This window comes from Crotalus tigris, unplaced genomic scaffold, assembly GCF_016545835.1.
Source record: "Crotalus tigris isolate CLP2741 ecotype Arizona unplaced genomic scaffold, ASM1654583v1 scf7180000024366.1712601, whole genome shotgun sequence".
NCBI classification, from domain to species: Eukaryota; Metazoa; Chordata; class Lepidosauria; order Squamata; family Viperidae; genus Crotalus; species Crotalus tigris.
Genome location: NW_024100534.1, coordinates 890,456 through 916,863, shown reverse-complemented (window position 1 = coordinate 916,863; position 26,408 = coordinate 890,456). Strand labels below are relative to the sequence as shown.

General features: G+C 34.6%; 1 protein-coding gene across 6 annotated transcripts in view; it reads right to left on the bottom strand.

The window, feature by feature from the left end:
• Positions 1 to 26,408, bottom strand: part of NCK2 (NCK adaptor protein 2) — an 88,838-nt gene that overhangs the window by 9,438 nt on the left and 52,992 nt on the right. For 4 of the 6 annotated variants that reach the window (XM_039327705.1, XM_039327704.1, XM_039327702.1 and 1 more), the window contains 2 exons: positions 18,902 to 19,143; positions 6,099 to 6,820 (listed from right to left, as the gene is read on the bottom strand). In XM_039327705.1, coding sequence (XP_039183639.1) covers positions 6,099 to 6,820; positions 18,902 to 19,127 — 948 coding nt within the window. In that variant the 5' untranslated portion in view covers positions 19,128 to 19,143. Of the gene's footprint in view, positions 1 to 6,098; positions 6,821 to 18,901; positions 19,144 to 23,727; positions 23,840 to 24,656; positions 24,741 to 26,408 lie in introns of those variants that run through there. The other 2 variants (XM_039327708.1, XM_039327707.1) reach the window with 2 other exon arrangements.

The window sequence follows — 26,408 nt, the reverse complement described above, 5'->3', positions numbered from 1 at the left end:
GACAGCCATGGAAAACAAAGTAGAGTGGTAAGATTGATTTCTATACTAGCAACAGCTTACCAGGAGAAGGAAAAATCAAAGCAATGGGCTGAACAAGGCCTATGCAGCTCTCGCAGACTCATTAGTTGCAAAGCACATGTAAAAAAATGTTTCTGTCAAAGACATTTCTACTGAAAAATGAAATTAATAATTGCTTTCCAACTCAAACTCTCACATTTACATTTCAAATGCATCTGTCTATCATTTTTCCTTCCTCCAAATAACAAAGACCTTGTTTTTGTGCCATTATACTTAAAAAGGGCGGAAGAGGATGAAGGGAAAATCTTTAGTTCTTTTAAGAGAAGCATTACCAAACAAGAGGCTCTGACAATCTTCCTTCTGCAGAAATGAAAGGTAAGGTCTAGGCTCCCACCTTCCTCCTCACAATGGGCAAATATTTTAAGTAACAACAGGAAATTGGAAAAAAATGCATATGTCACTGAATGTATTCTTGGCTTCTTCCTGTTGTGACTATTTAATTAATAAAAACTTAAGACTTCATCTTGGCATGTTACAGTGCACACTACAGTGTGTGGAGGTTAAATTCAGTTTCAAACTATTCCCTGCTGTCTTCCGTTGAACTCATTTCAAGAGTGTTTATTTTTATAGTTTGCATTTGTTTGCCTTTTGGGTTTTCAGCTCTTGGCAGATATTTCTGCAACTTTTCCCACTGGACAGAGTTGCTACAGCTGGATGGTTTGCAAGCAATCTTTCCCAGGCTTAACACTAGTGGAACTGCATGCAATCGTGATGGCTACTTTAAGGGGACATCTGAACTAGTTACTTGCTATGGGTCGAACTCTAATGCACAGCTCATCAGTGTCAGTCACCATGACAAATACAAAGCCAGCCTGTGTAAAGGGTCAACAATAAAAAAAATCTGGAAAGAATGTAAAAAGAAATGTTTTATAGGCTTCAATCTTTAATTCTATTCCAAATAGTTACATCTCAAAGTACATTTCCCAAGTTTTCATACTTTTGGAGCTTTGCTGGAAAATTGACTATTTGAATCAGGTGACATGAAAACAATTAAACCTCTTCACCCTCAGTAATCAGGCAGTGAAGATAAAAATCATGTTAATGAACATGTTATTTTACAACACACTGTGGTATTTTATACCTCCAAGAAGTATACAATTTGGGGAAATAGCTTGTTTTTTATCAATATTACTGTTGCTGTGATACAGGTGGGGTGGCACTAAATTAGGAAATGTCTACTCCACTCTTCCTTTCACTCTACCTCCTATATTGCCTTTCATTCCTAAACAAATCCTATCTCTTCTTTGCTCAGTTGTTTCATCATATATTGATAGCTAATCAAAATTAACACGCACAGCTAATCAAACCATTAGCTGGATTGACTCAGGTCTCCCAGCCTCCAGCATCCTGTTTAGTACAGTATCATTATTACAGCATCCTCTTGTGTAAGAAACCTACTTTCTTCAAAAAGCCTAACAAACCTAGCGTACTAACCCCTAATCATCACAGAGCAGGGGGCCACAACCCCCATTTGATGAACAGCACCGGTCTGTAGCATGCCAGAAACCGGACCACGCAAACAAGCAAAGCCCCATCCACAGATGCAGGCAGCACGCGAAACCATGCCCCCTCTGGTCTGCGGAAAAACCTCTCTCCATGGAACCGGTCCCTAGTGCCCCAAAGTTTGGGGGCTGCTGTCATAGAGAATTAAAATAATTATAACTACTTAGTGACACAGTATTCTATTTCCCCTCCCCCATTTCAATACTTAATTATCTTTCAATTCGTACTTTTCTAAAAATAAGCATAGCTCTATCTATGGGTTAATTCTAGATGTTTATAACACATATTTTGGAACATGATAGCCAATAAGCTTTATCCCAGACACAATATTACTAACTGAAAACTAAAACACATCTTTGGAACACATTGAAAAGAATAAAAACCTTATTAAAAGTAAGAAAAGGGGGAAAAGGATAATATCACCAATATAATTTTAGACAGAACTCATGCACTGTAATGTATTTTGGGAGGGCTTAAAATATTGGAGATAAACTATAACAATCAATTACAACTAACAAACCCACTTGTGTCTATTACATTCTGATAGATAGGAAAAATCATGCCGGAATCAAAGTTCATAAGGATCCTGTATAACCCATTCTGTACTCCTTCTCCTTCTCCTTTATCTATATGCTACAGCAATGTAGAAACAAATCTTCAGTCAATTATTTTGCTATTTGCTTTGCACATAGCTGTCATCCTCATAACTTTTCCCAAATAACAGCCTCAACAATTTCCTTTGTTTTACCTAATACATATCACCAAATTAGTAGTATGCTGAATGAAAATTCTGGCATTTTTTAATCTCAATGAATGTTAAGGATACCAGATTTAGGAAGGCTTCCTGACTTAATCCACTCAGTAAGGCACAATTAAATTCATCAATTAATGCTTTATTCCTGTCAAAAAAAATATCATTTGAATATTTATGTGAAACAGAAAAAATAAGTCTTTTGGCTTTTTCCATTTTATTTGATGAAGATAATGGTTATACTTTCTGTTTGTTCAGGCTTATGGAGCATATTATATCTTGAATTTTATAATTCATAAACTGAACCTATAAATATTGGATTTGATTTTTACTTAGGGTAATTCACAAAATAAGTGCACAGTAGGTCATCTTTTAAAAAGTGCATAACACTACTTGCCCAAAGGCATTGGAGTCTTGAATTGTCCTAAACTTATTCAAAAAGATCACAAGGGAAAATTTGTGTTGCTCTTCAGCTAAAAAGTACAAAGAACATTATGAGTCAGCAAAGGCCAATGAAAAGTCATGATGAGTATATAATAATCCATGTGCTATTTCTGAAACTCAAAAGTTCTTGTAAAGCAAGTATTGGAATCAAAGTTGGCCTTGTGTGCTCAAACTTCAGATAAAGATAAGATAAAATTGGCTCATAACTAATTATCAGTTCTAAGGAGATGCCAATTTCAGCCAGCTAATGGGGCTGGAATTCCCTATCCATTTCAATGAGCACTTCTCATTCCATATTCAAAGAATATGCCAAAGAATTAACAAAGAGAACTCGTTTATTTTATGTTATTCATAATTTTTCAAGGAACTGATCCAGGGACTAAGATAGAAATCAAGTACAGGTAGTGCTGGATTTACAACCACAACTGAGCCCAAAATTTATGTTGCTAAATGAGAAATTTGTTATGTGAGTTTTGTCCCATTTTTTGACTGAATCATAAATTGTTAAATTAGTAACACAATTGATAAGTGAAGCTGGTTTCCCCATTGACTTTGCTTGTCAGAAGGTTGCAAAATGTGATCACATGACCCCAGCACAATGCAGCCATCAAAAATGTGAGTTGGTTGTCAAGCACCTGAATATAAATCACGTGACCCTGAGGATGCTATAATGGTCATAAGTATGAAAAATGGTCATAATTCACTTTTTTCAGTGCTGTTGTAACTTTGAACCATCACTAAATGAACTGTTATAAGTCAAGGACTATCTGTATAATAATGCAAAAATATTCTCCAACATTTGTTTGTTATCAGATGTACAAATATGCTCCTGCTTTCTGGGGCTTATCAGATGGCTCTAAACCAGAGTTCACCTACCATTCTTATGATACAAAAAAGAGAATTATGCTATTGCCTATTTCACAAAAGTGAACATTTTTTTTCTCATACCAATTCAGTAGAGCACCATCATTCCAATTTTTTTTCTTAGCCACCCATTAGTGCAGCCCTGACTGTCGTTTGGAACTGTTCTTTTAAAATACAGGTAATCATCTTTTAGCAACCACTCGTTATTAATTCAGCAACCATTCAATTACGATGGTGATAAAAAATTAACTTTACAACCAGTCCTTATATTTATGATCATAAGCACAATTGCAATTTTACTTAGTAAGAATTTTGCTGAGCAATTAAATTGCCAGTCCCAACTGTGGTCGCTAAATGAGGACTACTTATAATGCACAATCCTCAGAAGGAAAGGCAATAAAACTTTATCAGGTGCAGCTCTAGAGATCTACTACATCTTTATTAAAAATAAATAAACACAGTTTCAATGGCATTCAAACTGTGGATCATTTTACTGACTGTGGCACAACTAAATGATTAATGGTGTTCATTGCTTAATTAAAAAAAAATTACTTCTATTGTACTAATTAATCAAAATTACAGCTACCGTATATGCCGGCGTATTAGGCGACCCGGCGTATAAGACGACCCCCGAGTTCGACGCTGGGTCGCAAGACGATCGACGCCGAGTCGCATATAAGACGACTTTCTAGGCATGCGACTCGGCGTCGATCATCTTATACGCCGGAAATGACGTTATTTCCGGCGTATAAGATGATCGACACTGAGTCGCATGCCTAGAAAGTCATCTTATACGCCGGAAATAAACGTAGTTTATAACGTTATTTCCGGCGTATAAGATGACGTTCTAGGCATGCGACTCGGTGTCGATCATCTTATACGCCAGAAATGACGTCATTTCCGGCGTATAAGATGATCGACACCGAGTCGCATGCCTAGAATATCATCTTATACGCCGGAAATAATAAATAAATAAATAAACGTTATGACTCGGCGTATAAGACGACCCCCGAGTTCGGAGGCTGTTTCATCGCTCTCAAAAGTCTTATACGCCGGAATATACGGTATCTAAATATATCACCCACTGACTCAAAACTGTTCCACCATGTTTACTAGAACTTATTTATTCCTAGTTAAGGCTGTACTGGATTCACAGAATTGAATAAAACTGTGATTTATTATGAAGTGATCCTTCCAAACAATCATAATTTTTAAATCAAAACCAACAAAACAAATTCTTTGCATATACTTTGTAAATCAATTCTGCTTAACAAATAGAATATATCTCTCTATAATGTATAATCTAAAAATCAATTTTTGTAGCAAAACAATACTAGTTCAATGCATGAAACATTTAAAAATCGTGAAAAAGAAAAAATGTAGAGATTTAACCAATGGTCTAAACTAAATTTTTCAATATTACTTAAGTCCATCTTGAGGTTAACACTGTAGAAAGCTGTAATATGAAACCCACAGGAAGTGGCAAGAGAGAAAACCCATGTAAAAAGATCTGAACATTATTCAGCTGTATCCAATTACATCTGCTGCTGTAATAAATTAAGTCAATCTTTAAAATAGTATAGGATTCTTTAGCTCAGTGGTTCTCAACCTGTGGGTCGGGGCCCCATTTGGGGTCGAACGACCATTTCACGGGGGTCGCCAAACAAGGCTGTCTGCCATTTTTTCCCCCTTTTCTTTGGCCACGCCCCTGGCACCTGGTGATGTATAAGTGGTTCGGGGTCACCACAACATGGGGAACTGTATTATGGGGTCGCGGCATTAGAAAGGTTGAGAACCACTGCTTTAGCTGTAATGCTATGCAGTTAGATTTCAGGAATATTGTTCTCAAACATAAATAGATTTCAAACCTTTTGGTAAAAGGGGCCAACAGAAGCAGGAAAAGCAAGTATGTAAGTGGATACAAAAGAAAAACAGGTTAGCTTAAATTTTGCTGAGCTGAGCTTGCACAAAATCTGAAAGCACACAGCTTTTGAAAGTTCATATGCGCAGGATTAATAGATTAATTACCACACACCTTGAAAATTCAATCTATTAAACTAACAACTTTTCCTACTAACATTTGCTTATGCATTGATATATTTTAAATTTGCTAAGAGAAAATCCAGTTAAAAACTATATACCTGAAAAACGTTTAAAACCAATGGTACACCATGCTTATATTCTGTTTTATCCTATATAAGTTATTTTTCAATTAATGAAAGGAGAACTGTATTACACAACACATGAATATTCACTTTGGAGAATTCCACTTGATTCATATAGCAAGGCAAATCTATAATCTATTACTTCATATATTCTGCATAATCAAATTTAACATTTTGAATTTATATGATTGTAAGCCGCTCAGTTACCCTGTGGTAAGATAGGCAGCCAATACATTTTATGAATAAATAAATAAATAAACAAATAAATAACATTTGAAATTATCGCTACTTACTGAAGATTCACTGTCTCTGACAAGGAAGTCACCTTCTGATCCCCTTTCATTCAGAGCACATTCTGCCTGATGTCGAGTAACGTTCCCATAATACCACTCTTTTCCTGCAAACCGTCCTGTAGAAGAAGGCCCTGTGTAGCTTATCTGAGGAGGGTGGGAAGTATTAATGGTAGGACCATCACTTAAGATTACTACATAGTTTTTCGGAACGAGACCAATTTGCCCGCGAGAATTTTTACATTTCCACCATTCTGGGTCATTTTCTGGTTTCTCTATCACTTCCATAGTTTCACCTTTTTCAAAATTGAGCTCTTCTTCAGTGACAGAACTGAATGGATACAATGTCTGGACAATGTGAAGAATTTTCATGGCTTGGCCATTACTCATGGATGCCCCTTTTCTCAAACTTAGAAAACTTGGTGAATCAGCAGTTGCTTCCTCAACTTCTTCAACAACATAGTTTGAAGGAAACCAGCCAATATGTCCATTGTAGCTCCCTCTCCACCAGCCATCGCTGCATTTCTCCATAACAATCACGCGAGATCCTTTAACAAGAGATAGTTCATCCTCCCTCTCTGCCACGTAGGCAAATTTTACATATGCAGGGATGTTCAGATCATAAATCCTATCAGCACTGCTACCATTGGATGGGTATTCTGCATCAGTACTAGGAGTTGGTGAAGCATCTCTAGCACTTGTCTTTCGTTTTGTTTTACCCAAACCTGTCAATAGAACAAAGACATTTTAAGCATATAGTAAGAATACGTTTATCTGATTCAGAATGGGAAAATATCTCAAATCTGAGGATAAGGGGAAAGAACTAAGAACTGAAGAATGAAGTATACCAGTAGAAAACCTATCAGAAAAACAGCTTGGCATTTTTATTTTTTAAGAAAGTCTTTTTATCCTAGAAAAGTAGCTGCTAAGTGAAACGTTGATGTGATCTTTCAGGGCATTGCTTTCTAAAGCCACTAGACACAAAATACTGCATTTAATAGACACAAAATACTGCAGGCAAATAAAAAAGGAAATACTATTTTTATAACCAGCCGTACTTTACACTGCATTGTGGGAATAAAATCTCTTAAAATGATATCAGCCAGTCTTTACATGTAGTTGTAGCAAAGGTAAAAACAGGAACAACTAATTAACCAAATGTAAGCTCAATGGTATGCAAAATCCACCACAACTCTACCCTTTAGTCCATTATGATATAACAACAACAAAAAAAACCTTCTTCAGAATGATGTGCACATATTACAATTATTTTTGCATATTTTATGGTGGAGTTTTGATGGTAAAATTATAGTAGATGAACAGAACTCGAGATCGTTTTCACAAGATAAATTTTGACAAAAATATTGAACTTGTTCAACTTGGCAACATGTAAAGCCATGAGAACTACAGAATAGGGATCTTTTTTAAAAAATAATTACCACTATCATCATGTGACCTGGTGCAGAAACAGGAATACAATTTCTATCATTTATGTTAATTAGGTTCTATTTAAATATCACTGTGATAAAGTTTTAATACAATTATTTAGCACACCGAAGAAATCGTAACTTCTCAATCCTATAACATTGCTCATTTCAAGGTCAAAATCAGCCACTTCAATTATTTCAGAAGTATTTCAATTTCTGACAGCTTGGAATAAGAAAGTCCAATCCTTTGTAACTTTGAGCAATGAGTATTAGCAATTAGCAGAAGTATTAGGTATGTCTGCCACCTTGAGTTAAAATATATATAAAGAGTTGCTTTGCAGCGAGATGGATGGCAAACAGGCAAACAAAACAAAAAAATGTGTCATCTCCCTGAAATCTACACATGCTGTTTTAACTACAGGTAGTCCTCAACTTACGACCACAATTTTTGTTCCTAAGTGAAACATTTGTTAAGTGAGTTTTCTCATTTTACAACTCTGCTTGCCATAACTGTTAAGTGAATCACTGCAGTTATTAAGTTAGTAATATGGTTGTTAAATGAATCTGGCTTCCCCACTGATTTTGCTGGTCAGAAGGTTGCAAAAGGTGATCACATGACCCCAGGACACTGTAACTGTCCTAAATATGAATCACTTGCCAAGAGATTTTTAAGAAGAGATTGGGCAGCCATTTGTCTGAAATGGTATAGGGTTTCCTGCCTGAGCAGGGGGTTGGACTAGATGACCTCCAAGGTCCCTTCCAACTTTATTATTATTTAGTCTGAATTTTGATCACGTGACTATAGGGATACTCCAATAGTCATAAGTGTGAAAAATGGTCATACGTTACTTTTTTCAGTGCTGTTCGAACGGTCACTAAATGAACTATTGTAAATTGAGGACTACTTTTATAATGACTGGTTGTTTGAATCTCAACTTTGTATTTTTACCTTCAAATTTAAGAGAAAACATAGGATAATCTGTCTAGCATAAAAGAAGTAAGTAATTTGTTTATACAAGGCAACTCACAAAATGTTCAAGAAAAATATATAAAAATATACATTAATGACACTACAGTACTGATGTATCTTTTAAAAAACAAATCCTTCTTTAAACAATGCTTCCTCACATATCAATTTAATTCAATTATGTTATTTTTTATTACATATCAAAATGCCAAATGTAAAATGCTCACTTACAGTGCATAATCAGGTACAGGTTAGTCCTTTGGCTTAACAACCACTCATACAGTCATGGCTCAAATTTAGATGGTTCTCAACGAGCAGTTCTTACAACGGGTCCTTGGACTTACAAAAGTCACAGCATTCCTATAATCATGCGATTGCCATTTGCAGTCTATTTTGCTGGCTTCCTATAAGAAAAATCAATGAGGAAGCTGGCAAGAGATCACAAAGGGTGACCACATGGCGTCCTCACTTAATAAACTGCAGTGATTTGCTTAACTACTGCAACTAGAAGTGCCAGAATTTCTGTAGCTTAATTGGTGTGATGTTACACTTTATGACAGTATTGCTTTAATGAGGGAAATTCCAATTACTGTTGTTAATTGAGGACTACTTGTTCTGACATCATTTTCCTAAATTTCTCAAAGAGAGGCCTGGGACAAAATGGAAGTTGCTGTAACTAAAAGAAAAATGTGATTGTACTCAGTGCTTTAAAAAAAAAAAAAAGATGCCAGAACTCACACATATCATACAACCCACCTTGCCTACCCTACAAGGTTCCATCCAAAAAAGGTGCTGGAACTCCGTTCTGGGCGTTCTATGACAAAAAAAAAACCCTGATTGTACTGATCAAAATTCAGGACCCCCCATTAGTAAGGAATAATTCAATCATTTTTTTCCTTAATGCTTTCCAATATGATATATTCTAAATTTTCCTGTTTTCTGTACTTAACTAAATAATTTCAATGGAATATTTTCCTAGCATAGTTATTATATTCAATAATACAATTACAGGAAAACAGTACTTCTACTCTTTCCAAAATGTAAAGCTCCACTACAAACTGACCGTGGCTGGGTCATTATGAAAAATTCCTCTCACTGTCACTAAACAATAGTTGTGCATCAATGTAGTGAATACAGAATACAGGAACTAGAGATGTTAACTCTAAATATTTTACTACTAAGAAATTGCAAAAACACAAGTCTAAGGGTTCAGAGCATGTTAGTTCCTCATTCTAATATGATGATTAAGTCATTTTCCATCTGCATGGAAGCTGAGATTTCTAAATACTTAGAAAACACTTCTCTGGCATCAATGATCTAGTGCGATTAAAAATAAAAATTAATCTTAAATAGCAGCCAAGTCACAGGATCTATGCAGAGATGTGCTGCATTTCTTATTATTACTTATAATGCTAATATTCAAAAAGAATGAAAATATTTAATCAGATTAGAAACAGATAAATGCAGCAAGTCCATGGTATTTGAAATAGGCCAGGATCAAGAGTCAGATACCCTGCTTAAGTCCCCAAACTCCTACTACGAACCTCCTCTCTGAGGGGATGACTGAGCCAAAAATAGAAATGAATCTATTGTAATCTATATAAAGAACACTAAAATAAATCTGTACTTTTCATTCATTGAATTTTGGCCATATCTATTGCTGTGACTTATGGGCTATTTTCTAATGTAGCAAGTAATGTAAAAAGCCAGACTTCACTAAGCTTTTACATGTGTTTGCACATCTATAAATACTGCTAAATCACCTCAATCCAGCATTTAAAACTGTAAACTCTTCAGGTAAAAAAGTAGAAACAGTAACAGCCTTCCTATTAATCTCTGTTATTTCAGTAACTGTGTGTGTGCATGTGTCAGATAGACTGACTGGTGTGCTTATTATTCAGTCAAAACAAGATCATAACTTCCCATACTAATGGTTGAGACGTGTTTTTTAAAAACAATTTAACAAATATAGTTATTAGAAAGGACTAGCTACACTAAATGTAATTATTAAAATAAACCATATAAGGCTTCACTCCTACTTCGGCATCAACTGACAAAATTGGATCACAAAGTAGCCAAAATTAGAAACTTGATCCTCAATGTAACAGAGGGTTTTTTTTTCTTTTAAAGCAACGTTTCTCAATCTTGGCAACTTTAATGAATGTGGCCTTCAACTCCCAGAATTCCCCTGCCATCAGCTTTACAGCCTTTAAAAAACAATTTAGGATACTTAATTGTTGTATTTTCCCACATACACTTGCTCAAAGCTGAGTATCCTTTGAAAAAACTGTAACTTAGAGGCGACCCAAAGAAGTAAAATGAAGTAGAAGATACCAGGACAGGTATCTTAATAAGTAATAAGACTGACCAAAAACCCTTGCCTGGCGTCTTCTTTATTAGCATGTCAATCTATTTATTTATGTACTAACATGCTCAAGCTTGAATGCTGCTCTTCTTCAAAGGGTTCTGAGTAACTTGCATCAAACAAGAGAAATATTGATGCAAAATCATGCCACCAAGCTGCTTGAATGCTCAGTGAGGAAGAAGCAGTTCAGACATCATGGGAAAGCTGGCTCACAAGTGAGCAACACTGAGAAGCTCAACACCGAGAAGCATCACTGAGAAGCTCAATAACAGAGTCTCTGTAATTGCAATTACATGGTAGAAGTGACCCTTATCAAGTCCTAACTCCTAACGAATGTGTAAACTTAGGCCAAAGCAGGCAGTCTTAAATATATTCATGTATAAATTGTAGATGACCTTGGCAAAAATGTGCAAAAATTGCTACATAGGTAAAGAGTACTAAACATTTTTTTAAGTTTAGGAAGCAAGGTAATATTTGGAAGCAGTTGAGGCAAACGAGTCCCTGATTCACTGGATTATAAGGAGGAGATGAAAAGCATGATCAAACTGTTATTATTATAGCCGATATAAATAAATACAATTGTGAAAGTTGATTTTCTAGTCTGGTCCACTTAGTGTGACTGATACCATGTGACAATTTACATCTTTAATTGTGCCTGGCAGTCAATTAAGCTCCCACAGTGGTTGTTTACATGGGCAAATCTAGGTATACCCTTAATACATTGCACCAACTGGGTGATCTTCAAGGCCAGCCCCAGATAAAGCAAATTATAGCAGTCCAGCCATGAGATGACAAAAACATGTGTATATTGCCACAGCTGCTATAACTGTGCAAAGCTCTCTCTATCCATTGCCTCTACTTGCTGTTCCAAGTACAGCCATGAATCTAGGAGGGTCCAAATTATGAGTCAGCTCTGTTTCAGGCAACATAACTTTCCTTGTTCATACTTAAAAATAAAATTGAACTTGGATTTAGGTGCCTTCAAATCCACAGCCACTTTCTCTCACTAACATTCAGTATTTTTCCTCATTAACCTTTGGGTATTGGGGCACCACACTTCCTATTCAGTCAAGAGCTATATTACCTCACACATTGCCTACAGAAAGTATCACTCAGTGGCTTGGGGTAGATGTTAAACAGCAGGAAGAAAAAACAGATCTCTATATCAGATAAGTCAGTGGAGAAAAAGTTTGATTAGAGATGCCAATGTACTTTTAAGCATTCATAAAACGTAATATGTTGCTGAAAAGGCAAATAATTGAAATTGACTATCCAAAGGCATGATACTAACAGTCATCCCTTCTAGCTGCAGCTTTTTATATTTTAGGGAAGAAAAGAAGGATGGAGATGTTTTCAGCTTGGTGTGCTTGAGGATAGCACCATATTGCAATGATGAGCAGATTTGTTGAAATCTGAGAACAAAATAAAAACATTTCCCAGATATACATATACATACACCCAGAGGTTGTATATTACTTTCAGAACTAAAATTAAACAGGAAATGAAATGATACTGTTTAAGAGAAAACAGTTTTCATACCACTAGTCTCAGTTGGCAGGGTGAGGGGTGGGGGAGAGGAAATAAAACAAGATTTCATGGGGAAAATCAATAGCTACGTTAATGGATGGTGGATAGAATTGTTTTAAATCAGGTATATACCTTCCAAAAATATCAGTGTTCTGAAAGATGAAAAGGATGACTTACTTTTGCTATATGTTCCTTAAGAGTTTAATACATAAAGTCCAGGGGAAAGGGAAGAATCTATCAAGATGAAGAAAAATAAAAGCAGAAACCTGAGCAATGTTGCTATTTATATAAATAAGATCATTTTATGATGAAATAATGTTTTCACTGACATTTTAATTATTTATAAATTTCTATAACACAAATTAAAAGTCTCTGGGCTTCCTTAAAGAATACCTATATGACACCTATGTTATGCTTGACACACAACCTGCTTGAGTGACTGGATCAGTCACTCTCTCAGACCTAGGAAGGAGGAGCTAGCACATTCCTTCCAAAAATAGGTATTATTTCATAAAAATAAAATCTATCTAAATATTAATTTTCCAAAAACTTTTAAAATACACTATTTTTGCTGTTAGCCATAGGTTTTCACAGATGTCATTACTCAGTTTAATTGAACACTGAAAATTTTACCTATCTATATATATTTACATATGTTAGGAATCATTTTTAAAATGCATACTATTCAAGCAATCCTAAATATGAATAAAAATATACATTTATTTTAACAAATTATGTGTTGCTTCTCCCCGATGTGGTATCCAAAACTGCCTCAAACATAAATAACTCATCATAAATGGTATATAATCTGATTTCCTCTAGTCAGTCTAGACCACAGGTGTCAAGTCGCGTTACGTGATGTATCATGACATATTGTGACGTTTTTTGCCTTTGCAGAGCCACGGTGGGTGTGGCCTGCGTGTGACCCATCTGGCCCGCAGGCTGCCAGTTTGACCACCCTAGTCTAGACCACATTTGCTGTAATTCCTTAAACCTGCCATTCTGACTGTGACTGATGGAGATTACAGGAAATTGCTACAATTAAAATCCTGCAAAGAGCTGACCAATTTTTTTTTAAAGGGGAGATTTGAGCAACCAAAAAAAAACTACAACATTTGTAGACCTAAGGAAAATTGGCTTATTAAATCAGAACCAAAGTGTGCCCAAATGGAAGTGTTTAAATGATCCTACTATACTGTTTCTGGTTAATACAGAATATGGGTATTAGTAGGCAGCTTGGAATCAACCATGTCAATATTATAGACACAATCCGAATACTGATCCTAACTGAGGAGATACTCTAAAAACTTGTATTCTTATAAGGATCTTATTTCTTAGCAGCTATCAGCAGGAAAAATGTGCCATTAGGAGGGACGGAGGGAGGGAGGGAGGGAGGGAGGGAGGAAGGAAAGAAGGAAGGAAGGAAGGAAGGAAGGAAGGAAGGAAGGAAGGAAAATTTGTACATGTGTGAAATTTCAGGTTATTCTTGATTCTGGGAGACTGCCAAGACAAGTCCCTGCAGTCTTTTTGGCAATATTACAGAAGTGGTGTTTGCCTTTGTCTACTTCTTTCTTGGGCTAAGAGAAAAAATGTCAGGCCCAAGATCACCAAGCTGGCTCTTGGACAAAGGCAGAACTAAAACTCATGATCTCCTGGTTTTTAGCTCAATGCCTTAATGTCTACACCAAACTGGCATATTTATTACTGCTCAATTTAGTATTAATGATTAATATTATTATATGAATAGTGCTAAAATGAAAACATTCTAAAAAAGGTTTCCTAATTTTTGATCAATAGTCGCAGAGTTAACAACTCAGCCCAAGAAATTAATTTCTAATACTCTTCCTGTACCCTCTCCTCATTTGGTGCAGGACTGAATACTTAATTTTTGTCATTTTATAGTTCTAATTGGAGTATTTCCACTACCCCCAGAATGACCCCTGTTTTGTTGTTTTTGCTGTTTATTAGATTATTTTAATCTGGGCTGTCTGTTTAATTCAATGTTTTGAGCTATTTCCGTTTTTTCTAATTCTGTATGCTGCCCAGAGCCCACTGAAGTAGGAAGGCCAATAAATTTAAATATACAAATGAATGAATAATAGATGTGTTTTTGGTTGTTTTATTATATTAAGTTCATTTCTATAAGTGTGGTAAGCCTCAGTGAGACAGGACATATTTGACATTTGCACTTACACAATACAATCGTATTTAAATATTTGGAGGTCTAAAATTTCAAGTGAACCAGTTCTCTTACAGTGGCAGGCAGACATTGTTCCAATATCATTTCATTTTCAAAATGATTTGATATGCAGTCATTGCCAGGCTTTTGTGTTTCATTTTGTTTCATTTTAGGGAGGGAGTAGAAAACAACATAAGAACTTACTCACACCAGTACATATGCCTATGATTTCCAATTTAATGTATGAATAAGCTCCATTAAAAGATACTAGAATCGTGTAAAAGGACAAACACTTTTAGCCTCCTTCAGCCACCTTGAGAGTGCAGCCATTAGAAATAAAACTGTACCTGCAAATCATTATTGGCTATATCAGTTACTGGTACCATTTGCATATGATGCTAATAAGCTATAGTTTGGCTTTTGTCCAGCAATAGGTTTACACTTGGCAAATCAGCTGAGTTAAAAAAGAATTCTACATAATTTCTACTTCCAGTTCCAGATATCTGAATAAGATTCAAAGAATGAAAGTGAAGCGGATATAAAAAATATGAGGGCTACAGCAAAATCTCTCAACTATATTCCATCCCCTCAACTTAAAGAATGTCCAGACATACTGAGACTTCAACTTCCAGAGACATACATTGCGTGGCCAAAGGATGAAAATTCTTATAAATGTAATTCCCTGATGAGAAAAACTGTGATAATTGTTTTAATTTGCGAAAGTCATATTAATTCTAGATACAAATATATGTAAACCAAAGCCTTCAGGAAAACATTAAGGTGCTATATAATTAAGGACATTAAAGCAGGTTTCAGAGAAATACCAAAATTAAGGCGGGCAGACAAAGCCAGTTCCTAAACAAATGTTTCATTTCCTTTCAGTGGTGAAATGGGGAGGGGTAAAATGTAAAGCATTGATATAGCTAACAAGCTGTATTGCCTCAGAAAAGGAAATAGCTGACAGTTTCTATCAAGTTTTTAAAATAAACAGGAAGTTAAGTGGAAAAGGAAAAAGCAAGCCACACTCAATACTCATATGTCTTTCACTTCAAACAAATGGAAAACTGCAAGCCAAGACTGTTTATGCTACTGACATTGGTAACATCAGGCATTAAAACAATTATCAAACTATATTAGTTCAAATATACAAAACAGTTTTTCTTTTTTTAAAAGCAAAGATTTTACAGCAATATTTAGTAACAAAATCTGATAATAACTTTATTTGGTAGATTTATGTTTATTTTTTGGCAAAACCTTGGCCAGTAGGTTTTGCCAAAACACTTCTAAAGAAAAAAGGGATTTCTTTTATCTGCAATTTACAGAAGCACTGACATTTTTGCCCTCATGATTTCAAAATTGGCATGGCACTTAATGATTAATTGAAAGCTGAACCTAGAGAGAATTTTTGGTATTCTAACTCAAGTGCAGCAAATAAAATACTGGCCACTTCATGAACACACTGACTTTGTCTAGATTTTTTTGTTTTTACAATTCAGAGGCTCCAAAAACTAAGTTTTAAACTATGTGTTTTAAAGCAGATTCTAATCTGATATCTCAAGTATCAAGGAAAATTCTGGCCCCAAATTATACAAAAATTAAAATTTTAAATTTTTTAAAATTTAAAAGTTATGAGCACAACTCTCACACCAGTATGAAACTATGGCTTTTAATCCATTTGTACTTATGTATTTAAATCAGTTTTTTAATGATAAACAACAATCTGTGTTCAGCATGATGTGAATAAGCTTTGAATAGTTTATAATTACCACGAAAAAGCATGGAAATTGCAGTCCTTTAACATGATAATCCACATGTTGTCTTTGGCAAAGGCACAATATTATTGTCAAAAGCATCGTATTACTGATAATTAGTAATAAAATAATAAGGAAAGAAGGGACTTAATGTTCATGTTTAATTTTTGAAGCACATTTAAATGGCCAAAACATAAAATCATTCATATTATCATAATGTCTGAGATCTTACTGGCAGTCCTAAAATACTGAGTTATCTATATACTCTAAAACCTTGAATCTGTAGGATATTTTAAACAAATTATGAACAAATATTTAGTTTAATGCAAAATCACATTTGTCTGTATATCTACACATGTTTTCACCAGATTCTAATAACTTGTTGATAAGCATTTTGAAACAGTCAAGAATCTTATTCTATGGCTAGGCCATTTTTATAGGCAAAACTAAACTCATTCACTCTTGCAAGTGAAAAAGAGGGAACTATATCAGTTACTATGAATCCTTTGCTTTGCCTTACAAAAATGGATATCTACCTTTGTCTTCACAGAATGATTACAAACTGTCACCACAGAACAATATTAACATTAGGCCACTGAACCACTATAGAAAGAGTTTGAGCATCAAGCTTCAGATGGCCACAATCCTTATTGATTTAACTCTACATAAGACTAATAGTTAAGTATAAGATTAAGAATGTACCAATTATTTCTAGTCACCTCATCAGAACTGAGAGAGCATGCTCCAGGTCCTCTCTATTAAACATCTCATCTTATGTTGTTGTGCCTTCTCTGCTCCTGACCAGTGTAATAACATCTCCCCCCAGGTTTAATAACATCTCCCCCCAGGTTTAAAGACACAGGTGTTCCATATAGCATTTGGGCCAGGATATTAAGCAAACTCCATTAATTGTTTCATTTGGTTGTTTTCACTGATTGTAAATTCTGAATGTTTTAGATGTTAAATAGATGTTCTATTGATAGTATTGGTAAGACTAACTGAGTTGTGTTTTTAATGTTCTGTTTGCCACCTAGAATCACAGCAGTGAGATGACTGGCCATATTGATTGTTAACTTAGATAAGAGTTAGCCTGGGGTAAGATAGGTGGCCAATTAAAAAAAAAAAAAAAAGAGAGAGAGAGAGAGAGAGAGAGAGAGAGAGAGAGAGAGAGAGAGAGAGAGAGAGAGAGAGAGAGAGAGAGAGAGAAGGTAGGGAGGTTAAATGTAGTACAGGGTTTTAGGGTTGATTCCCCAATAAGATATAGCCTGATGAGGCCCAACCAGCCTGCTACATAAGCTCCAGAGCCAAATTTGAAGCATTAAAGCCAGGTGAGAGCTGATCAATTATGCCGTATATAGTAGACTATGTAGGTCTTTAGTAAAATGAGGCTCTGGAAAGTCAGAAACTAATGCTTGTTGAGTTTCTTCTCTATGGTATTGCTTAATTATTCTTAAAACAATTACTCTTGTCATTCCTCTGTCTCTGTCTGTTATTTCATTCTATCAATAAGAGCTAATTATGTGAAGTAGGAGACATGAAAACAAAGAAAAATGATGTCAGAAAACAACATGAGTTATGCTAGATAGAAGAAATAATGCTTTATTAACAATACATTGTTACTTATTTAAGTGTTAAATTTAAGTTATAAGATTATCCCAGTTTTTTTTCAACTAACATATATATAGGCATTGTAAAGTACACTACATAAAACATTACTTTTACACAATTCCCATCCCTAAGGAATGCATGACTGGGGACTAACTGCACTCTTTTCTAGGCCATGAGAGTCTGGCTAATATCTGGTTCAAAATGGAACTGCCTATTTGCTGATCAGTCACAATCAATATAGCAGAATACCATGCAAGAGCAGCATTGGTTGCCTGTTGGCTCCCAGATCCAAGTCCCAATATAGTGCTAAAAACTTTTATGACTTTTATGGCTTGTTCAGGACCATCTCATCCAGGTAGAATCTTATTGCTCACTTTGTCCTAGACAAAAATTGTTCCTTTCAAGATTTTAAATGGGAAGAACTTAGAAATAAACCTATTCCATAGAAGCATCCTTGTTCAGGAATAGTCTGTTCATCCCAAGGTTAGGATCCCCCCCCCCCCAGCAAATATATTGAGACTGCATTTCCACAAGCCATTGGGGGCGAAGGTGCCACTGAACCAGAGACACCAACTCAAAGTAATAGATGACTACCTTGAGTTTCAAATGTAATTAATCCATGGAGAAGGCAGCTTGCAAATGTCAGAGTAAATAGATAAATAAAATAAAAGCATACAAAACACTGATATCTTCATAACGGAGAATGTTAGAATACATTTAAAAGCAAAAGCCCCATTTTCTGATTTTCTTTCAGTGAGGCAGTGATCACTTCCCATTAGGAAAGAATAAAAAAGGATTTTGTTTTTTCTTTACAAAAAAAAAAAAACTATTTGCAAATTGAAATCATCTTCTATCTATATTCTGAATTAACAGAAACTATACCTATACTTCTTTAATAAAACAAATCCTTAATATGACACTCCAGCTAGACATTTGTATAAAACGTTTGTAAAATTAACTCAGGGTTTAGATACAGACTTACCCAATGTGTCTTTCAGATTTTTAACCAAGGAGCCTTTCTTCAAGCTGTTCTTTCTCTCCACATAATTTGATGGCACATATCCTGTTTTGTTGGCTGCATTTCTTACTCTCCACCATGTCTTGGAATCATCCAGCAGCCAGAGGCGTTCATTCTTTTTTATGTCAAGTTCTTGGTCCTGTTGGGCAGTATAATCCCACTTCGCTATAACAATAACTTCTTCTGTCATCTTTCATGGAGTCTCTCTGTCATAAAACAAATAGATGCATTGAAACATTCATGAGTTCCTTCACCATTCATTCAAACTTTAAGGCCCTGAAAAAAGTTAGAAAATATTTTTAAGAATATATACCATTCAGTAATCATTACCATGTGTAAAATACGAATTCACTGAAATGTATTCTCTGCCTCGATGATTAGTGAATAGAACAGAAGAAACTGAGGGCCTTAAAAGCACAACAGACTGATATGACTTTTTTATTCAACTTCATGACAAACTGGCTCATAGACTATGCTCAGCTTAGCACAATATGCTAATAGCACAATAATTCTAATGGAAAAGAGTTCAGTCCTCACAGTCCATGATCTTGTAATTCTAGTGAATGACATGCAGGCTTTTCTGCATGAATATTTTCCCATTAAACAGAAACACAATTCCCCTTAATAAATACAGGTTAATATCTTTGTGCTATAGATTTTCCTAGGCAACTTCATTATCACTGTTTCTTTTATTTAACCTTCTTCATCCCTCCCATTGCACTCACTTGACCATAGAACACAAGCACTATTAATTTCACATAAAACTTACCCAGTTCATATTTCTGAAAATTAGCTACTTTATAACCTAGAAGCTGATATGGCAAATTAAGCACAGCAATACTGTGAAATCTTGTCGGGAGAGAGACTATCCCAATCAGGAGAATGGGTCAAGTGGAGGATTAGTCTGGAATTATTAGTAGACACAACAAAGCAAGGTCTGACATTTCAATGCCAATGAACCTTATCAAGTTTGGGCAACTAAGGCTGGGAAGTTTCCTGTGAAATAGGCAATAAACAAACAATAAAAGTAGCCAGTTTATACTCTTCACCTTTAGGTCAGGTTGTCTGCCCCTGACAAATCCTTGTGGAATATAAACTGGAATATGTATAAGTTCCAAATTTATTAATAACATTTTTATTAACTACATGATTAGTAATTCTTTGTCAAAAACAATTTGTTTCCTTTTAAAGTAAGAATGCCATATTCAACACAGGACCAATTTATTGATATTGCTCTACTTCTTTTACTCCAAAAAATTGTTTCTGCAATTAGAGCTATGAAATTGAGGAAATTGCCTTTTCGCCTTTTCCAGTCTAGCTTAAAAAGGGCATTTCTGGTTTTCTAATCTGCTTTTACTAGAACTTTTAGGTGAAACTTTTATTTAGAACAAATGTTGTTATGGCGGGCAAAGATTCCACTCTATGATCTAATTATAAATCATTTTTCTTGATAAAGTGGGTATTGAGATTTTTTAACAACTACTTTCATTACAGACAACTTTTCCCAATCTAGCAAAAAGTGCATTATTGCAGAACTGATTTTGATACATGTACTTATAAACACTTACAACTATGGGATAATCCCAGCATAAAAATAGCATTTAAATTTGGTGGTGCGTTTTTTTTTTGTTTTTTTTTGCAAACTGGATATCTCATAATTACTTCACTTCAAGGAAGATATTTCGGAATTAAAAAGATGTGATTTACTTCAATGTATTTTTTCAGTAGTTACTTGGGCATTTGCTATTTGTTTTATAACTGCTTCTTCCTGAGCTATAGTCCCTATTTATAAGCAGCTGAAGAAAGCTAATATTAGTTATATATGCAGTCTCTGGAATAATGAACTGGAATGTCTTTTCATGATAAAATAAGAGATGTCAATTTTTAACCAATGTGAAATTGGGTTTCTTGATATTGGAGCTGTATCTTAAAGGTTAGAAGAACATCAGTTCATACAGTTCAGTTTAGTCTTATTAGTATCACATTTTGGTTTGGCTTCAATAGTATTATCAATGACTGCATGTTAAATATGCCTATGTGATTTGCACATATCTGAAATCTAATAAAATATCAAAAACTGGACCTTCTGGACATGGTGGTCAGATAAAAAATTTATAACACTAAAGTGACAAAACTAGACCTGATTTTTAGCAACAATTGTTGATAAATAGGTTGTTTGTCAACATTTTAATTTTTTTCCCAAACAAAGGAGCTCTGTTATCTCTAAGCCATTTTTCTTTCTGCAAAAATATTTATGATTATTAATCTAAGTTAAATTATTTCTCACAATTTTTGTTAATCAGTTCAGCGCCAACAGAAATGGTTGAAAACAGTTTAATAACAAGGAGGATGGGTGGAAGGGAAAGAACACAGAAGAAAGTAAGCTATATGAAGATTATATGATATAATAGGATATAAAATGAAAAGAAATTCAGTAAGAATGCAAAAAACAACCACTATAGCAGAATGTAAGTTTTAATGAATTTCTGTAATGCTAGCCATGAATATAAGTATATGTAATAAAATCCTTTGTATTCAGTATTCTCTCTTGTGTGCCACTTGCACTGCTGCTCAAATTAAATCCTTTGTCATGTTATTACATGGTTATTATCATAGTACTTTTCTTTTAAAACGATACACAAAATTAAAAAATAGCACACTTGATCAAGAAAGCTAGGGTAAGATTTTTGCCAACGCGTTCTGAGAAGGAACATATAATTGCCGCTGAACATTTTAAACTCCCAATTCTTTATTACACTGAATTTTCCTATTCAGTCTTAAAATATATCTACCATAAAGCAAGTAGTTTGCTATGAATTTTAATAATCTAGTTAGCTTTCACCCACTAATGCCATTTCTAATTTTGAAGCACAAAGGAATTTGTCAATTCTCCAATTTTAAAAAACAGGAGTTTTTGTTAAACAGATTTTTAGCATAATGTAATATTCACAAGAGGAAAAGCCTTATTTCTCAGAATAACTTCACTCCTTTGAAATATTAATTGAGAAAACACTACAAAATATGTTATAGTTCTATACAATTGTATACCATAATGTGCATAACAGTACTGTATCAACTACTGTTGATACGCACACACATTATTAATTCCTTTTGGGACTTTAATGACAATGACTCAAAATTGTGACATACAGGAAGATTGCCCATTTAGAGGAATGTTAAGAGAAAAGAAGAAAAAGTGCTGTCAAAGTGATGTAACATTTTATCATTATTAATACCACCACCCTAAAGCAATATACATGCAAAATAAGACTGCGAATGCTCCAAAATGATTTGGAAAAAGGAAAATTTTGATCTCAAGTGAGCATCTTTTTGCTACTTGCTATTGTGAACTAACTTTCTTCATGTTTCAGCACAAATTAGTCTACTGATTAAGAGTCAAATTAACTTTAAGGAATTAATTCCTTAAAGTACTGGTGCTGCATAATTTCAAATTTCTAAAAAAATGCACAACTCTAGCATAAGTAAGATGAGAAATAAGAAAGCGCGCATAGTTTCTAACATGGGTATTCTGCTTGCTGGTGGATAGATTGATAAGCTTTCTACCTGATAAGTAACTATATTTAATATGATTTTATTCAATATAATAACAAGGCCTTATCTAAAACTAATGTATTATTTTGCTACTGTATGAAGCCATGTTTTTGCTATACTTTTACTGTCTACTTTGTAATGGATCTTTATTTTACATGTACAATAAGAATTAAATTTCAAATGCTGTAATTTCAAAACAAAGTAGCCATACTTCTCTACATAAAAATTAATTCAACTCTATTATTATTTTCCTTCAAAAGTCAACTATTTCTCTATAAATACCCAACTATACTGCATTATGAATTTCAGAAATGAAGGCTCCATTCTGGTTCAAAACTCCTGCACTAATCACACACACACACACGTGCGCGCACACACACACACACACACACACACACACACACACACTGATTGGTTTTGCCTGATAAAGAGTCCATATTTATTTTTGGAAGCACACTTTTAAATATACCAACAATAAAACAGCCATTCAGAGAAAGGAATCATTTGCGCAATAGCAAACAAATAATGATACTCTTTCTAAACAAATTGTTCCAATTTTTAGATATTTTTTTCTCATTTGAGATACACAAAGGAAATTTTCAGAACAAAGTTGATACACTACAGTTACAAAATGAATATTGCGTTCTAGCCACAGGAAGATCATACCTATGGATTTTTTTTATCATTCCATTTAGATTAATTTCAATTACTGTGAAGAGAAAAACTTAGCCTTTTGTATGACTGGAAAATATAGCTGTAACCTGAAGTGATACCGTGTCATCATTATTAAGTGCATCCAAAGCTATCATCATCATCAATAAAGCATTGTTGATTCAAAAAGTTACCTGCCATATGCATATTAGAAGGTGACTCTTCAAAATGTGTTATGACACAGGAAAACTCTCAGTTGAAAGCCATTAGTACAGACTATGATAGGCAGTCAAAACAGGTTATTAGCTGGGGAAAAAAGCTAGTAAGATATTGTATGAATTAGCTTAGAAGTCATGCCATTTTGGATCAAACTTGTCTTACCACACCTACTGATGCACCAATGAGTATAATGCAGAAACACAAAGATGTTTCATACTGATAATGATCTGAGTATGTTGTTGCTTACGAAATTGCTTACAAATACTCAACTGTTTCCAGTGCCATATTTCCAGAAAAGCATACGTACAGTTGTTTAATCTCTGAACTAAAGACTAATTTGTACTATTACACTGTAAGACAAAACCAACCTGAATCGTGAAAGCTGACCTCAAGTGAGAGTTGTCCTCATTTTCATTTTGATGTCAGGTTATCAGACCTGTTAAAAGCTGTATTTACAAGTCATGGTAAATGCTTGGGCATTTCCCCTATGCTGCGTTCATGTGTGTGAGAGGGATGAGAGGGGAGGAAGGAGTAGGGAGGAAGTAGGATGGTTAGAGGAGATGGGGAGGGGAGGAGAGAAAGAGGAGGGAAGTAGGGAAGGTTTAGAGAGGGTGGGCGCAGCCTGGGGGGGAATGGGCAGGCGGTACCAATGGTTAATTGTATTTTGTATGAATAAATGGAAAATAAAAACATTTTTAATTAAAAAAAAGCTGTATTTACAGGTAATTTATTTATTACCAAAGTGTCTCTAAAACAGAAATCTGATTGGAAGAAAATAAATCACACAAAAGTAACTATGTAATCCCAGGAACAGAAATATTATATAAGGGATGCTAATAGTTTGGTACACATATATTGTCTCCAAATCCTTCCCCCCCTCACCCAAACTGCTACTGAAAATGCATAAAAAGGAATGTATTTCCAATTATCACAGATAAAACTTAGAACAGTGTTATATTTTCATTTATTTACTTTTATTTTATAAATGCTTAAGACCACTCAACTCTACAAAGACTCTGGGTGGTATATAAATGCTTAAGACCACTCAACTCTACAAAGAGTCTAGGTGGTATATAGTATAAACAACCATATAATACAAGAAAACAGGAAAAGAAAAATTTCTCAGGCAATCATTTAAAAGACAATCAAATATGCATGATCCGCCATCTACTCCAATCCAACACTTGGGGGAAGAACCTTTACTATTTTTATCAATCATATATTTTTAAATATTTCCCTCAAATAGATAAGCTATCTTACAATAATGTAGTCAAATAAACCATGCCAAATATCCTACCTTGTTTACATTGCTTTTTCTGAAAATGCAGATGCTAGGCACTCTTTTCAAAGTTTTTTTTTTTCCAATGGCAACACCTGCTCTTTTGCCTAACTGTACAATGTATCTGATGAAAAATACAACCCACAGCCACTCCAAAGAACATACAAGTCCTTTCCTCCACAGGCCTACTTACAGGAAACCTCAAGTTAGCTTACTTTTGAGGCAACAATAACAATATAGTTTCTTTGCAAAAGGAAAGCTGGTTGCATGCCTGCTTAGTTACACAACGCATTGATTATTTCATGCACATAATTATATCATATATTCTTAATTATGTAATTATATTATTATTGCAGTTTCTATTTTAAACTGTGATCATCAGAAAAAGACATCTATAACAAAAGAGTTCACAATTTTTTTTCACATGATTTCAACTGAAAGGACAACAAACCCTTAAAATGTTTAGCACAAACTTAAAATTGGCAAAAGCCAGCAATACTCCCCCCCCCCCCTTAGATCCAATGTGTGGTTTCAGCCATGAATGCAAGCCAAGAGTGAGTAATGCAGGTTAATAAGCAGTTTTGAATACAGGTATGGTAGAGACTGAAGAAAGGGATACACCAGGAACTCAAAAATACTTTAAAACAAACAAAGTCCTCTCTTTAAAAAACAAGCAAAATTCTCCTACGCAATCTAAAACAACTGCTTTTTCCTGCTCTCTTGATAATACAGCATTCTCGTGCTCCATTCACCAGACTGGCATACACCTGGCACCAGTTAAATTTAAACTGCAGTATATGCTTCAGTTAACATTTCTAATGTGCTATAACATTGCACCAAGCTGGCAGTTTCCCCTTTGGTCAATATTTATTGCCAGAATAGAAAATGTCTCTCTGCTTTTTCCTGATTTTCATTAAAGTAACCTTGTCTTCTCCCAGGATTGCAAAGCTCCTGTAGTAGCTTCCAGATATCAGAAATAAATATATCTACTTTAATAAGATAACAATATTTTCTGTATTTGTACTTCTGCACATTCTGAAGCATTTCTTTCCAATAAAATTGGAAATATGGCATGGATCTATTACATATCTTCCAAAGAGTAATTACATTCCATTAGAACACTCAGAAAAAAGGCAAATAAAAATTAGAATTAGGAAAAAACAAACTTACTCAGACTTACTTGCTCTTAAATTTAAAATGCTATAGACACATTTTAACTCATCACAAAAATTTAATTTCCTTTTGCAGACAACTTGCTATATTCACGTTATTTTTAAAATAAAGGTTCTTTGCCGAAATTGCTCTCTAGGGTGTAACTGCTGTTCTTTGAACGTGGTTGTTTTCTTGCAGACGTTTCATTACCTAACTACATAAACACAGTAGATGATGATGATGTTACCTAGTTTGATAATGAAACATCTGCAAAAAAAAAAACCAAAAAAACCCAAGCTCAGAGAACACCAGAGACATACAATTCAACCCTCAGCTACAAATATTCTGTAGCAAGTGATAAACTGGCTTTATTCATGAAGTGAATAAAGCCAGTTTCCTGATAGCTAAAATATTAGCTATCAAGAGTGGGTTAGATGCATCATAGTGAAACCGCGCTCACCCCATTGCCGGCAATGGCAAAAAAGACACAATACATCACAACATGACACGTGACATTGCGAGTTTGACACCCGTCTTACATAGACCATATACGTAAGAAGAAATGGAAACTTGATTTCCGTATCAAATTCAAACTATACAATTCTACCAAAACGTTTG